Source organism: Panicum virgatum, chromosome 1K (genome assembly GCF_016808335.1).
Source record: "Panicum virgatum strain AP13 chromosome 1K, P.virgatum_v5, whole genome shotgun sequence".
NCBI classification, from domain to species: domain Eukaryota; kingdom Viridiplantae; phylum Streptophyta; class Magnoliopsida; order Poales; family Poaceae; genus Panicum; species Panicum virgatum.
Window position 1 is genome coordinate 49,119,307 of NC_053136.1, and position 15,889 is coordinate 49,135,195.

At 47.7% G+C, this 15,889-nt stretch overlaps 2 protein-coding genes across 2 annotated transcripts; both read left to right on the plus strand.

The window, feature by feature from the left end:
* LOC120639943 (rho GDP-dissociation inhibitor 1-like) lies at window positions 1–3,400 on the plus strand. The gene is made up of 5 exons (XM_039915860.1): window positions 1–720; window positions 884–950; window positions 2,373–2,591; window positions 2,758–2,882; window positions 3,009–3,400. The coding sequence occupies exons 1-5, from the start codon at window positions 481–483 to the stop codon at window positions 3,087–3,089; spliced, it is 732 nt and encodes a 243-aa protein (XP_039771794.1). The 5' UTR covers window positions 1–480; the 3' UTR covers window positions 3,090–3,400.
* A 7,580-nt stretch (window positions 3,401–10,980) lies between these two features.
* On the plus strand, window positions 10,981–15,889 carry LOC120639953 (fimbrin-4-like). The gene is made up of 15 exons (XM_039915867.1): window positions 10,981–11,133; window positions 11,254–11,386; window positions 11,509–11,679; window positions 11,800–12,056; window positions 12,176–12,347; window positions 12,718–12,756; window positions 12,858–12,926; window positions 13,014–13,130; window positions 13,433–13,644; window positions 13,821–13,979; window positions 14,051–14,250; window positions 14,343–14,509; window positions 14,589–14,685; window positions 14,817–14,908; window positions 15,116–15,889. The coding sequence occupies exons 2-15, from the start codon at window positions 11,297–11,299 to the stop codon at window positions 15,395–15,397; spliced, it is 2,124 nt and encodes a 707-aa protein (XP_039771801.1). The 5' UTR covers window positions 10,981–11,133; window positions 11,254–11,296; the 3' UTR covers window positions 15,398–15,889.

Here is a 15,889-nt window from a genome sequence, read left to right on the forward strand (position 1 = left end):
CGCCACCTCGGCTGTACAACCTGTAGAGGGGTTGCATCGCATCGCAATCGCATTGCATCACGGCGCGCAGGTCGTCGTGCCCGTCACGACGTCTCCACTCCGTCCCCTCTCCCGCGGGGTGGAGAGCTCGAGAATTAAAGCCCCTTATCCTCTGCCGCCCGCCACCGATCGTCGGATCCAACCATCTCCCCTCGCCGCCCGCCCGGCCGCGCCCTCTTTTTGGAGCCTTGCGCCGCGGTCCTTTCCCCCTGTCCGAATCCGCCTCGACGTGTCCGCCTCCTCCATCTCCTCCCTCCCCGTGCGCTCGCCTTTTGGTGCGCTCTTGGTATCTGTGCTCGCCTCCCGTGCCCCGCCTCCTTCTTCCTCCTCGTCTCTCCGGCTCTGCCACGCTTCCTTCCTCTTGTCCTGCGTGCTCCTTCGCCCGCCCACTACGCTTCTCTTGGCTGGCGGCATTGCGTGCGGGATCGTGACGTCGTGACGATGTCGTCGGCGGTGGAGGCGGCCATCTCCTGCTCCAAGGTCGACGTCCCCGCGGCGCCGGAGCCGGAGGAGACCAAGGCCAAGAACGCGGCGGCGGAGCACGGCGGCGACGCGGCGAGCGGCGAGGCGGCGCCGCCGCAGCCGCATTGCCACGAGGACGAGGAGGACGAGGAGGAGGCCCCCAAGGTCATCGACCTCGGCCCCCGCGTCAGCATCAAGGACCAGCTCGAGAAGGACAAGGTACTTAATCACTCTACATCCCCCCGCTGCTCGCCGCCATTGCCGCCGGGATAGATAACGTTCCCGTCGATCTTCATGCCGGTGATCTTGCCGTTCTTTCGGTTACGGCTAGCTAGTTTTCAGTGCGTCTCTTCATTCATTTCTTGGCCGTGTTTATTTGCAGGACGACGAGAGCCTGCGGCGGTGGAAGGAGCAGCTCCTCGGCAGCCTGGATTTGAACTCCGTCGGAGGTAAACTCGCAGCGAACATTTAAACGAGCTACTAAATTTCCTGCCAATTTGCTGGCTGCGTGCGTTCGATTGGCTCGCGCGCCCGTCCTTTGCCTCCTAGTTTAATGCATGGTGGGGGCGCACCGGCACATGCCGCGGCTCCGCATGTGAGAGCACCGCCATGCTCGCGCGAGATGGTCCCGTGACCGTGAGCCCTTCGTTCGTTTGTTTCCCTTGCTTAGCCCGTGTCCTCGCTAATGCACCGCCGGCCACTCCCCGTACCGTACCTGGGGCTCCTGTGTTGCGTTCTGCAGTACAAAATGAAGACGCGCTGGGGTAAAGGCAGGGGTGGTAACGGATCATGGTCTCTTCACAGTCAAACTTAACCCTTTTATATTTTTAATTAAAATTATATAAAATTAAAGCCCGATCTCTATTTACTGCCCCTAGGTAAAAGGAGAGAGAGGCGGTGGCCAGTGGTGGGCTCAGTTGGATAGGCCGGTCGGCCGGTCGCCCGCTTGCTTGTCTTTTCATGCCGACCGTTTCGGAGGAAGGGGGCTGACGGGGCACCAGTTTTTCTTGAACGCCTGATTAAGATCAGCACCTTCCAATCCTGAAAAGTGGCATGCTGGTTGTTGTCGTTGGGCTGATATAGCTGAACGGCACTTTTGCTGCTTTTAAGATTAGTGCATTGTGCAGGGCATAGTTCAAGGAGCCCTTGCTTTTGGTTTAGACTTTTTAGACGAATGCCATGCGCATTTTCATGCATTGCGTATTTTGTTTAACACGCGAAGCACCTTCCTGGCTTCAGGGTTGCTAGACACATTTTCGTGCATTCATGTTCAGAATCAGCTTGGCCTGCATTAGAGTACAGAATTCTGAACAGTCCATATCCTAAATCCAAGTAGCACATTCGAAACTTTTTGGCCATTTAAGTGGGAGATGCAAGTATCTCAACCTCAAAGCAAAGAGAAAACTAATATTATCGCGATCTGATCAAGTAGCACATTCAAAAAATTTGGTGCTTTTATGATGAACATATTTTTGGAGGGCCTTGTTCTTTTTTTAAAAAAAAATGGAGGAGGACCTTGTTCAGGAGCCCTTGCTTTTGGTTTACAATTGTTAGACTAATGTTACACGTATTTTTTATGCATTTCGTATTTTTGTTTAGTGTTAAGCTCCTTCCTGGTTTCAGTACGAGTGTTGGGCACATTTTCATTCATTGCATATTCAGAAGAACCAGCCATTCAACATGCTCTCGGTCAGAATACAGAATTCAGAGCAATCCATGTTCTAAATTCAAGTAGCACGGTCAGAACTTTTTCGGCCATTTGAGCCGCAGATGCAAGTATATCGATTTCAAGCGAAGAGAAAATTGATAGCATCTGAAATTTGATGAAAACAGCAGATCTGAATTTTGAACATCCTCCTGTATGCTTGCAGAGACGCTGGAGCCGGACGTGAAGATAATGAGCCTGTCGATCCTGTCCCCCGGCCGCCCCGACATCTTCCTCCCGCTGCCGGTGGAGCCCAACGCCAAGGGCGTGTGGTTCACCCTCAAGGAAGGCTCTCCCTACCGGCTCAAGTTCACCTTCTCCGTCAGCAACAACATCGTCTCCGGCCTCCGCTACACCAACACCGTCTGGAAGACCGGCATCAAAGGTGAGAGGCGACACTGAAAATCTAAAACCAAACCGTCGTGATCTCGACCGCCGAGCACTCCCCATGCTCCCATTTTCTGTGCGCACGACCACGTTCCGGTCGTCGCCTGCTCAATGATCACACAGCTCACGGCCTGCTCTCTGCTGGTTGTCACGCGGCGGCGCAGTTGACAGGGCCAAGGAGATGCTCGGCACGTTCAGCCCCCAGCTGGAGCCCTACACCTACGTGACGCCGGAGGACACCACCCCGTCGGGAATGTTCGCCCGGGGCTCCTACTCTGCCAGGACCAAGGTAAATTGCAATGTCGAGAACGAGGTCATTCAGTTAATTCAGGGGGGTGGTAATAAATTGCAGGCGGTAAATTCAGTCTTCAGAGTTTCAGAAGGTTTGTTTATCTGACATCTCTGGTTTCGGCAGTTCCTCGACGACGACCGGAAGTGTTACCTGGAGATCAACTACACCTTCGACATCCGCAGGGAGTGGCCGTCGACGAGCTGAGCTGACCAGCCTTCACCGGCGGCGACGAGATCGGCCTACCTGCTGGAGCCGCTGTTTTGCTGTCGCTGAACCTGAGCAGATCTCACTCGTTTCGTTTGTGTGTTCCTTTTTTCTTTCTGGCTCTTCTGGTGGGTTCGTGCCGTCGTCCCTAGGTTTTTTTTATTCCTCATGTGACTGCGCGTGTGTGAATATCGTTTCCTTCTGTTTCGTCAGTTGGCTGTTGTGTTGAACTTGTGTCAGCGTCTCGTTTCCAAACTGCCTGTTGAGTTCGGAGCAATGAAATGGAGCTGCGATCTACGTAATGCACTCTTGACATGGTTCTGTTTTGTAAGTGTAGCTCGTGGAGATTACCCTTTCGGCAGCGTTATTCTGGAGGTCACTTTGTTCGGCTGGCTATGGCGGTACAGTTTAGCAGTTGAACACGTGCCGCTCTTGAGCGCACTTGTTTCAGCCGTTCTATCTGCTTCCATCAAGCCATGCATGCCAAGAAAGCTCAGCCTCGTCTCCGCACCGCGAAGGATCATTCTTCAGGCCATTAAACCTGAAATCGGTCGCTAGCCTGGGAGGGTTCGATGAAGCCGTCAGTTTATGACGCTAGGACCAGAGAGACCACAGACCAGGACGGGATCACGGAAGGCACACCTCGTGTCCAGGTCCGCGCCGCGCACCGCGTTTCCAGCGACACGGACACGCGCCTGCCTGGCTGAGCTCGGCATGGCCGCGACAAGCGGTACGGTCTCTTGGCGGATCCTAGAGGCACAAATCGGCCCCATGGCAGGGCCCAGAGGGCCGACTACAAACTGGATAGGTCCAAGCACGCGCCTTTTTCATTTTTATATTTTAAAAAAAAATCAAAAATATACGTCGAATAGAGAAATTTTCAAAAATGGGTACCTGTCTGACAGGGTGTCTGTCGCCCATCCAGTGGGCGACAGGATCTAAATGTAAAAAAATTTACATTTAAGTCCTGGCGCCCAGGGCGCATTAAACAGTTAACTTGTAAAATCGATATAAAATCGTAGAAAAATCGGAAAAATACAAACTCAACTGTTCTGGATTCTATGAAACAAGATCTACAACTTTTGTTACATAAAGTTTTTCATTTGATCAATGTATCTAAATCAAGAAAAATAGTTCTTGTACCTAGAAAAATCTGAAATAATTCATTTGGTCTAGTTGTACTTATCTAAAATTTACCAAACTTTTTTTATAGCTCTTAGGTAATAAAATAATTGTACTTTAAAAGTTATGGATTCTAATACTCAGTATAGCAGTATGGATAAATAACCTATTTAAACTAGACATATTGCAAGATCTAATTTAAAAACTTATCCTAGAAATGTTTTATGGGCCTACCAATTTTGTACAAGCCTATGCTCACCATATAAAACACTCTGGCCAAAGATAACATGCATCCAAAGAATGAATCTTGAGATTTAAATAAAAGTGCATTAAACTGGTATTTAAAATAGAAAAATATACATTGATCAAATGAAAAATTTTATGTAACAAAAGTTGTAGATCTTGTTTCATAGAATCAAGAACAGTTGAGTTTGTATTTTTTTTTTATTTTTCTACGATTTTATATCATTTTTACAAGTTCACTGTTTAATGCGCCTCTGGGCGCCAGGACCTAAATATATTTTTTTTTTATATTTAGGTCCTGTCGCCCACTGGATGGGCGGCAGGGTAACTGTCGCCATTACGGGGGCGACAGGGCACCCATTTTTTAAAATTTCCCTATTCAACATATATTTTTGAATTTTTTTAATATAAAAATGAAAAAAGCGCTCCAAGCACGGGGTCAGGCAGGATGACGAAAAAGGGAATGGTCTCTGATCACACACGGGGGCCCAAGCCGACCAAACCGGTCTAGTGTGGTTGGCCCATCACAGCCCGGAATTCGGGTGGGGTGGGGCAACGGTCCATCATCCAGTCCACCACCGATAGGGACGGTCACTGTGAACCCGTCTGTGTCTCTGTGATACTGCTGACCTCCGTTCATTCGCGCCACAGCCACCTCGAGCTAAAAGAAAAGGACGCCGCTTCACGTGAGCGCAGTAAAACCCGTCACGCCACAAAAGGCGTGTGGGCACGTTCACGCCCGCAGCGATCCACCTCGTCGGTCGCATGTAAGGATGGATGCGGAAGTCTTAACATCCGAATTATTCGTATTCGTATCCACTTAAAACGTAAATATGGATATTCGTATCCGTATTCGAATTTAATATGGATGTCATATGGATGCATCCGAATTCGATTTTAAGAACTTTTCTCTATCCGATTCCATATTCGTATTCGAAGAATATCCGATCACATCCGTATTCGTCCGTATCCGCAAAGAAAAAATAACTAGTGAGATAATCTTAAACTTATCTTTATATCTATTACTTAATGATGTACACTATTTAAATTATTTAGAAAGCTAGATAACTAATAATATATTTATTAAAATTAATAATGATATAAAAATTAACTTTAACTATTTAATATATTTATTTCATGATTAAAATTTTTTAATACAAGTCAAATTAATTATTTATTTAATGATAAAATCTTTTTTATATATTTTAATTATTAAGTATTCAAGTATTTATTTATTTTACATTTATAATTAGTATTATATATTTAATATAAAAGCTATGCATAGATAATTATATTCTTTTTTTATTAGCTATCTCCTAATCCTTTACTCCCTACTTGTATAATGATTTTGATCTGCTATAAAATTATTGACAAAATAAACATACTTATGATAGCTTTATGTTTCAAATCGAGAAGGTATCCGGATTCGTATCCGGATTCGAACTATCCGTTTTGTATTCGTATCCGATGAGATCCGCATTCGTATTCGTATCAACAACAACAACAACAACATAGCCTTTTTTCCCAAGCAAGTTGGGGTAGGCTAGAGATGAAACCCGAAAGAAAAAAGTTCAAGGTTCAGGCACATTGATAGCTAGTCTCCAAGCGCTCCTATCCAAAACTATCTCTTTAGAGATATTCCAATCCTTAAGGTCTCTCTTAACCAACTCATCCCACGTCAGTTTAGGTCTACCTCTACCCCTCTTTACATTATCGACCCGCTCAAGAACTCCAATACGCACCGGCGCCTCAGGAGGTCTTCGTTGGACATGTCCAAACCATCTCAGCCGATGCTGAGTAAGTTTCTCCTCAATTGGTGCCACCCCGACCCTATCCCGAATAACTTCGTTCCGGACTCTATCCCTCCTTGTGTGCCCGCAAAACCACCGCAACATCCGCATCTCTGCTACACTCAGTTGCTGCACATGTCGCCTTTTTGTAGGCCAACATTCAACACCGTATAACATCGCCGGACGAATTGCTGTCCTATAGAATTTGTCTTTTAGCTTTTGTGGCACCCACTTGTCACAAAGGATACCAGAAGCTTGCCGCCATTTCAACCAGCCAGCTGAAATTCTATGTCTAACATCTTCATCAATGTCGTCATTCTTTTGTAGCACCGATCCTAAATACAGAAAAGTATCATTCTGGACCACCACTTGCCCATATAGACTAACGTCTCCCCCCTCATGCCTAGTCGCGCTGAAATCGCACATCATTTACTCGGTCTTGGTCCTACTAAGTCTGAACTCTTTCGACTCTAACGTGCGTCTCCACAGCTCTAACTTCCTATTAACCCCTGCCCTACTCTCGTCAACTAGCATCACATCATCAGCAAAGAGCATACACCAAGGGATCTCACCTTGTATATCCCTTGTGACCTCATCCATCACTAAAACAAATAAATAAGGGCTCAATGCTGACCCCTGGTGTAGGCCTATGTTAATAGAAAAGTCAGTGGTGTTGCCATCACATGTCCGGACAAACGTCGTCGCATCCTTATACATATCCTTAATGAGGGTAATGTACTTAGTTGGGACTTTGTGTTTCTCCAAAGCCCACCACATGACATTTCTCGGTACTTTGTCATATGCCTTCTCAAGGTCAATGAAGACCATGTGCAAGTCCTTCTTCTGCTCCCTATATCTCTCCATCAATTGTCGTATTAAGAAAATCGCCTTCATGGTTGACCTCCCAGGCATGAACCCAAATTGGTTTTGGGTCACATTTGTCACTCTTCTTAGGCGATGCTCGAAAACCCTCTCCCAAAGCTTCATCGTATGGCTCATCAGCTTAATCCCACGGTAGTTAGTACAACTTTGAACATCGCCCTTGTTTTTGAAGATAGGTACTAATATACTTCTCCTCCATTCTTCCGGCATCTTGTTTGACCGAAAAATGAGATTAAAAAGCTTAGTTAACCATACTATTGCTCTATCTCCTAGGCATCTCCACACCTCAATGGGAATACCATCAGGGCCCATCGCTTTACCTCTCTTCATTCTCTTCAAAGCCTCCCCGATCTCTACCTCCTGAATTCTCCTCACAAAACATCTGTTTGTATCGTCAAAAGAGTCATCTAAGTCAAGGGTAGGGCTCTCACTCTCCCCATTAAATAACTTGTCGAAGTACTCTCTCCATATATTCATGATCTCATCATCCTTCACTAGCAGTCGATCTGTCCCATCCTTAATGCATTTGATTTTGTTGATGTCCCTTGTCTTCCGCTCGCGGATCCTAGCCATCCAATAAATGTCCTTCTCCCCTTCTTTCGTGCCTAGCCGCTGATACAGGTCATCATACGCCTTACCCTTTGCTACACTCACAGCTCGCTTTGCAACCCTCTTCGCTAATTTATAGCCCTCGATGTTGGCTGCACTCTTGTCAAGGTAGAGGCGCTTGAAACACTCCTTCTTCTCCTTAATAGCCCTTTGCACCTCGTCGTTCCACCACCAGGTGTCTTTCCCCTCCTGTTTGCCTCCCCTACTCACGCCAAACACCTCTGAAGCCACCTTCCGAACACATGTTGCCATCTTTAGCCACATGTCATCTGCGTCTTCTCCTTCTTCCCAAGGCCCCTCACCTAGCATCCTTTACTTAAACGGTTGTGCCGCTTCCCCTCTAAGCTTCCACCACTTTGTTCTCGCAATCTTGGCACATTTATCCCGGTGGACACGTACCCGAAGACGAAAGTCCGCCACCACAAGCTTGTGTTGAGGGACAACACACTCTCCAGGTATCACCTTACAATCTAAGTAATCACGTCTATCCTCCCTCCTAGTAAGGATAAAGTCGATCTGACTCGAGTGTTGTCCACTACGAAACGTCACAAGATGGGATTCTCTCTTCTTAAACACTGTATTCGCTATCAACAAGTCGTAGGCTAACGCGAAGTTCAACACATCCCCCCCTCTTGACTCCTGCTACCATACCCAAAACCCCCGTGCACTCGCTCGAACCCTACATTAGTCGCACCCACATGGCCGTTGAGATCTCCTCCTATGAAGAGTTTCTCGCTGGTAGGCACGGTACTAACCATGCTATCTAGATCTTCCCAGAACTGTATCTTGATGCTCTCACTAAGGCCTACCTGAGGGGCATAGGCACTGATCACATTCAAAACCGAATCTCCAACTACCAACCGGATTAGGATAATCCGGTCGCCTTGCCTTCTAACCTCTACGACTCCATCCTTAAGGCTCCTATCAATCAAGATGCCTACACTATTTCTACCCGGATTTGCTCCCGTGTACCAAAGCTTGAAGCCAGTATCCTCAACCTCCTTCGCCTTCTGGCCCTTCCATTTAGTCTCCTGAACGCATAGAATATTTACGCGCATTCGTATTCGTATCCGGATTAAAATATGGTAAAAGGTGACATCTGGATCCGATTTCATCCGTATTCGATCCGAATCCATCCTTAGTCGCATGTGCCATGTGATCACCATACACATACTTTATTCGAAATCGGAAGAACTCCGTCCCCTTTCCCATCCGAACTCGGCAATTGTCACCTGCTTGCTTGCCATTCCTCTCCTCCTTCCCTTGTTCTTGCCGTCGGATCGCGCGCGGAAACACCCGGCGGCAGCCGCCCGAGGTCCACCGAATATACAAAAGCCTTGAAGCCAAGGAAGCTGGTCTGGGCCCCCGCGCACAGCCACACCGCTGCGGTTCGGCCGGTGACCCAGCGTGTGGCGTGCAAGCCTGGCGACCTGGAGCTTTCGGAGGATGCTTTAGCCGGGCGCCGGAACGGCAGCGCGCGACAAATTTTGACAGGAGGAGCGGGGGGATCGTCGGCTCGGCGGCGTGGACGCTGGCCCAGGGCCGTGCGAAAACTGCTCGGTCGCCGTCCGCTTCGCGGCGATCTCCCCAATGGTGTTTAGCTTTCATGCTCGATGCGTGACAGTCACAGGAGTGGTGAATCGATCGATCGCTCATGCAGCTCGTACCGCGAGCACAGAAATGCTACTGCTTTCTTTTTATGCGTGTGTATGATTTCTCTTGAATTGTTTTCTAGATGGAAATCGTAAAGCAGTCACGGGCAGCCAGTCACAAGTTTCTTCTCTGCAATTCTGAATATTTGTGCATCTCCAATTCTCCATTTCTGCTGCTGCGAAGGAGCTGTACGTGTACGGAGTACGATACGTGTCGGAGGATCTATTCCCCGCATATGCGTGGGGGCGCGGCACATCGCAGAAGGCAGAGCCGGCCGCCGCCCCGCCCTTGCTCCTCCGCCTCCCGAGCTCCGGCGCCGCCCCGGCGCCTCCGCCGCCATCCTCCACCGCCGCCGCCGCCAACCGAGCTCGTCGTTGCGCCGCCTCTTCTCGCCCCCGCCGCCGGCACCGTCCACCGGGGGTCCGGCCCCGCCCAGCCAGCGGCGCTCCCACGCCGCCGCGCCCTCCGCCGGCCGAACCGCCTCCGCCGCCGAGCCCTCCTTTAGGTTTGGCGACCTTGGAGCCACCCCACCCAGCAACCTGGATTCATAAGGCCGCCGCCGCCCTCCACCACTCGCCGGCGGCCGCTCCACCTACCAACCACCGCTCTCCGTCCAACCCCTACCCCCCACCGCCGCCGAGCTTGGGGAAGAAGAAGAACATGGCTTCTCCCCCCTTCTGTGATAGCGCCATTATTTTTTGCACGCAATAAATAGCTTTTCCGTACGTGTCCGCCCATGACCACCAACGGAGCCACGCGAGTCGCTGTGACGGGCCCCGACGTGGGCCAGGGGGCGGCGCTGGCAGAGAGGCACGGAGGCATGTGTGCTGCTGCGTGCATGTACGCAGCAGGCCCGACTCGAACGCCGAACAGTGTCGATGTCGGAACGCGCCAAGCCAAGGGTCAGGCCGGTGACGCTTTCGGCAGCACGAATCGCAAGGGGACAAGGGACGCGCGGCCGCGGTGGGCCGTGCCGAATTGTCGGTCCGATCTGGGGACGAGGCTCCGCTGCAGTTACCTCCCCTACAGTTGGGTCACTATCACGTGGGGCCTGCACGCGTGGGGCCCATGTGACAGTGACCCAACTGCAGGAGAGGTAACTGCAGCGGATCCGGTTCACCGATCTGGTATCTCGCCCGCTCGTGCTGCTGCTGGGATCGGCGCTGGCCGGTGCGTTCTTGGCGTCTGGTTTTTTCTTTTGCTGTCTTAAAAACTCGTGCGCCACCGGTTCCGAACGGTTTTTCTGCTTGCAGTTCGAATAGTTGTAACAAAGTGACAGATTATTTTACCCGCAAAAAAACAGAACGTGGCAGATTATTTACCGCTGATTCGTATGTGCTTTGTGAATTGTACAAGCCCCTGAGTTTGCAACGGGTTTGATGGTTAATGAAACCTGCTTGGTGTAGAAAAAACTGCAGTACTTGAAGAAATAAAAGTTCAGCCCTGAATGAAGAAAGAAAGGAGTAGGAAGGGGGAGGAAAGAAGCAGTTTCCTGGATTTGTTTACCTTTTCCGATGTCTTAACCCCGGGGGAAACCTAATTCCGCGACAGGAAACGGAAAAAACAAACAGAAGAAAACCGGGCCCACCCCTGCCCTTACCTCCCCTCCTCGTCTCCACCACTTCCCCCTCTGCGCCCCGGCCCCCACGAAATCTGGAGGCCTGGACGCCATTGCTCGCCTTTTCCGTCGAGCGCAAGGAAACCCGCGCGCGCCAGGGGAGGGATTGCCGTGACCAATTCGAAAGGTATCTCCTCGCCGCGCCGCGCCGTCGGCGGGGCCGGGCCGTCTCCTCGTTTGCTTTTTTCAGGGGGGGTTTCCATTCCGTCCGGGCCGTGAACCTCTCTGATCTGGATTCCTCTCGCAGCCGCTGCGGGGCGAGGGCGGAATCCGGCCGCGGCGGTGGGGAGATGTCCGCCGGATTCGTCGGGGTCGTCGTGTCCGACCCCTCGCTGCAGGGGCAGTTCACGCAGGTCGAGCTCCGATCGCTTAAGGCCAAGGTGATGTCCGAATCCGTGGATTCTCTGCGCCCTCCCCTCTGCTGCGCTGGAAACCGCAGTTGTGTCGCGCGTGGTTGGTCAGTTTCGTTCCGGTTGGTTATTTTGTTTTGCCGGTGTTGCAGTTCGTGTCTCTGAAGAGGGATTCCGGCCATGTCACTACGAAGAATCTGCCGGGGCTGATGAAGAAGCTGAGGGGGCTCAATGAGGTGGTATCGGAGGAGGAGATCGCCGCCTTCCTGTCGGAGTCCTACCCCGACAGCGATCAGGAGATTGAGTTCGAGTCCTTCCTCCGGGTACATGCATCTCGGCGTTTCTCTGAGCTACTGAATTGGAATGTGGACAGCAGGACAGGAATGGTGCGCTATTCTCAGACTATTCTAATGGGACTCTGGAATCTGGCTCTCTTTCCGCAGGAGTATCTGAATCTGCAGGCAAGGGTGAGTGCCAAGGAAGGTGGTGGTGGTAGTGCTGGTGGCGGGGGCGGCAAGACGTCGTTCCTCAAGTCCAGCATCACTACCCTGCTGCACAATATCAATCAGGCAGAGAAATCGTCCTACGTGGCGCACATCAACACTTATCTCCGCTACGACCCATTTCTGAAGAAGTACTTGCCAATTGACCCGGCTGGAAACCAGTTGTTTGATCTCATCAGGGACGGTGTTCTGCTCTGGTGAGATGGCTTTCTTGTTTCTGTCTTGTAGCAGAGGGCATTCGTTTAACTTGCTAAACAAAAATTTATCCAAAGCTAGACCTTTCTGATGGTTATTCATTTATGGCTCATTTTCTCAGCAAATTGATCAATGTAGCTGTACCTGGGACCATCGATGAGAGAGCAATAAATAAGAAAAGAGTTCTTAATCCATGGCAGAGAAATGAAAATCATACACTCTGCCTCAATTCTGCCAAGGCCATTGGATGCACTGTTGTCAACATTGGTACACAGGATTTGGTGGAGGGAAGGGTATGTTTATCTGTTCCCTCCTTGAATGCTGCAGTTTAATTTACTTTAAAAAGTTAGGTGACGATGTTCATGGAACTATCTGTCCTCCAATTCCTCAATGTTTTGTACCGTGCTTGTTAACTTGGTTACCAACCTTGCAATGTTTACTACGTTGTACCAATCTCTATTCTTTATATCACCTATTAGTACGTGCTCCCTACACTTTCTTTTCTTCTACTGATTGCTGCAGTGCTCTTTTCCTATCTGCTTCTCTAGATGTTGCAGACATTTAGTCACCTTCTTGCATGGGCTCAATATTACTCTCAGTTCATGTTTTTTATCCAAGCTATTGGAAACGCCATGGCTTACACTTATATTGTTTTGCATGCAGCCTCATTTAGTTCTTGGATTGATATCACAAATCATAAAGGTAAGCATTGAATCAAGCTTTGCATTTTGGGCAATTCAGCAGACAGACTATCGTCAGACGTCTGGTTCATTGAATGAAGATTTGTTTGTACTTATCATCAGATTCAACTTTTGGCTGATCTGAACCTCAAGAAGACACCGCAGCTGGTGGAATTGTTTGATGACAGCAAGGTAAATAAAGGCAGGCATGTTTTAATCGTTTATTTTTATTTCGGGATGTTTTCTTGAAACAAATTTCATTTAACCCTTACTGTGCAGGATATAGATGAGGTTTTGAGCTTGTCACCAGAAAAAATGCTACTTCGGTGGATGAACCATCATCTGAAAAAAGCTGGATACAAGAAAACCGTTAACAATTTCTCTTCAGATGTGAAGGTGCGTATGATTAACAAAAATACCGCCAAAATATCAGTCACTGTTTATTTGTTGATACATGCCACTTGATTATATTGTCACCGCATTTGAGTTACGTTGGCAAACTAAGGTTAATAGGTTATGCAACAGTTGTTATTTTATTCTATTTACCCTTAACTTGATGTGGTTACCGCCTTAGGCAATATAGGAGTTAGGAGAAGTGTGTCAGAATGTGCTCGATCCATCAAAATTGGTTTATTTTTTTCATGCTCGTGTGCTTACTTTGTTGAACCACCATGGTCACACAAGTTTGTTCTGTACAGGATGGTGAAGCCTATGCTTACCTTCTGAAAGCTCTTGCCCCAGAGCATTCCCCTGAAACTACATTGGATACCAAAGATCCGGATGAGAGGGCAAAACTGATACTCGAACAAGCTGAGAAGTTGGACTGTAAAAGATACCTGACCCCAACGGATATCACTGAGGGATCCGCCAATTTAAATCTTGCATTTGTAGCACAAATATTCCAACATAGGTAAATATGACTAACTTTGGTTTCATAAAACATTCAATATCTGACTCATCTCACCAAATCATGAGCTAATTTCCCTCGTTCTTCCACATTTACACTAAAATTTTAACAGATAACCACTAAGGATTTGGCATTGTCATCTGATCCTCACATGGATGCTATTGTCCTATGCCTCGCAGGAATGGTCTAACCAGTGACACCAAACAAGTTACGCTCACACAGACAGCAACACGTGATGATGTTCTATTGTCTAGAGAAGAAAGAGCCTTTCGGATGTGGATCAACAGCCTTGGGGTTGAATCATATGTGAACAATGTATTTGAAGATGTTCGCAATGGGTAATAAGATATTTGGTATATTTTGTGTTTTCTTCTAAATGAGTTGGTTATTAATGTCCATCCTGATGCAGATGGGTACTTCTTGAAGTACTTGACAAGGTTTCTCCTGGATCTGTCAATTGGAAGCTGGCAACAAAACCTCCAATCAAAATGCCATTTAGAAAACTTGAAAATTGCAATCAAGTTATAAAAATTGGGAAGCAGTTAAAGTTTTCTTTAGTAAATCTAGCTGGGAATGATATTGTTCAGGGAAACAAGAAATTGATTGTTGGTGAGTTTCTCCGCGTCTAATTTTTCTTGTGGAACTAATGGAACACACTCTTGTAGCGTCATGTAACTTAAGTTTTGGGTGTTGTCTTTCAGCACTTTTGTGGCAATTGATGAGGTTCAATATCCTTCAGCTGTTAAACAAACTGAGATTCCACTCTCAAGGGTCCCAAGGAAAAGAAATTACTGATGCTGATATTCTAAATTGGGCCAACAGCAAAGTGAAAGCATCAGGAAGAACTTCTCGAATGGAAAGTTTCAAGGTGCTTAAATGTCCATCAATTGAGTCCTATTTTCTTGTCAGAAAACCCTGGATGCTTAGTTTCCTATTTATCTCTTCAGGACAAGAGCTTATCAAATGGATTGTTCTTCCTTGAGCTTCTTAGTGCAGTACAGCCAAGGGTTGTGAACTGGAAAGTTGTTACAAAGGGGGAAGCGGGTCTGTTCTCAGCCCATATGCATTCAGTTGACCATTGGACCACCTTATTTCTGACTAATCTTTTGCATTCTTCATGACTGACGTCAAAACTGAATCATAACTAATCTACACTTCGTTTTTCGATTTGTCAGATGAGGACAAGAAGCTGAATGCTACCTACATCATTAGTGTTGCAAGGAAGCTTGGATGCTCTGTGTTTCTGTTGCCAGAGGACATTATAGAGGTAAATCGCTATTGCTAGTAAATATGAAACTTCCAGTAGTGTTGCCACCAAAGATAAAATAAATGCCTAGTAAACAGAACTATTTACCGAAATGTTACGGTATCTGCATATTTTATCTCTCTTCTTCAAACAATGATGCTGATTGACACTTGCAAATTGTTACTTTGCATGCCACTACTTTATCATTCATACGCTCTTGCTGAACAGGTGAATCAGAAGATGATCCTTACACTTACTGCTAGCATTATGTATTGGAGTCTACAGAAACAGCCTCAGTCACTATCTGAAATGCCAGAACAATCAGACCCATCTAGCATGGCTTCAGATGCAGCCTCTGATGTTGGCTCAGAGGATGGTGCTTCAACAATCGCACCATCCGAGTCTGAAGAGGTGAACTCGTTGTCTGATGGCATATCCAATTTGACAATGGATGATGCTACTTCAAACGCCCCATCTACCGAAAATGGAAACGTCGTGGCAGAATCCTGATGATTATGCATCTGCAGTTCTTTTTCCACATAGTGCTGTTTTTTAATACAGGGAACAGTGCTTTCGCGGTTTCCAAAGTCGTCGCTACCAGAAGTGAATTTTTTTACTACTTCTGCTTCATGTGTATGGTAGCTTGATAGATACAACAAATGCAGATAGATATAGATGCTGTTGGTTCATTGAACTCACTTCATATATGATACTATAGGGGGGAAATATAAGTATATGATGCTGGATGGGTATTTTTTTTTGTGTTGTTGGTATAGACCTATGAAAATCTCAAGTGCTCTCCTGCATCTGGGCGGCCAATTCGTTCATCTGTTCCATGGACTCCGTCATTATGTACTACCTGGTGGCCATCATCTCTTGTAATGTCTTGCTATTCTGAACCATGCCTGTACATAACATACTTTAAAAAGGTTTTGCCTTGCCCAGGAGCTTTTGTAAATACTCTTCTTTTTTCATTCTTTGCATGCGATTTGCGCAGTTCAA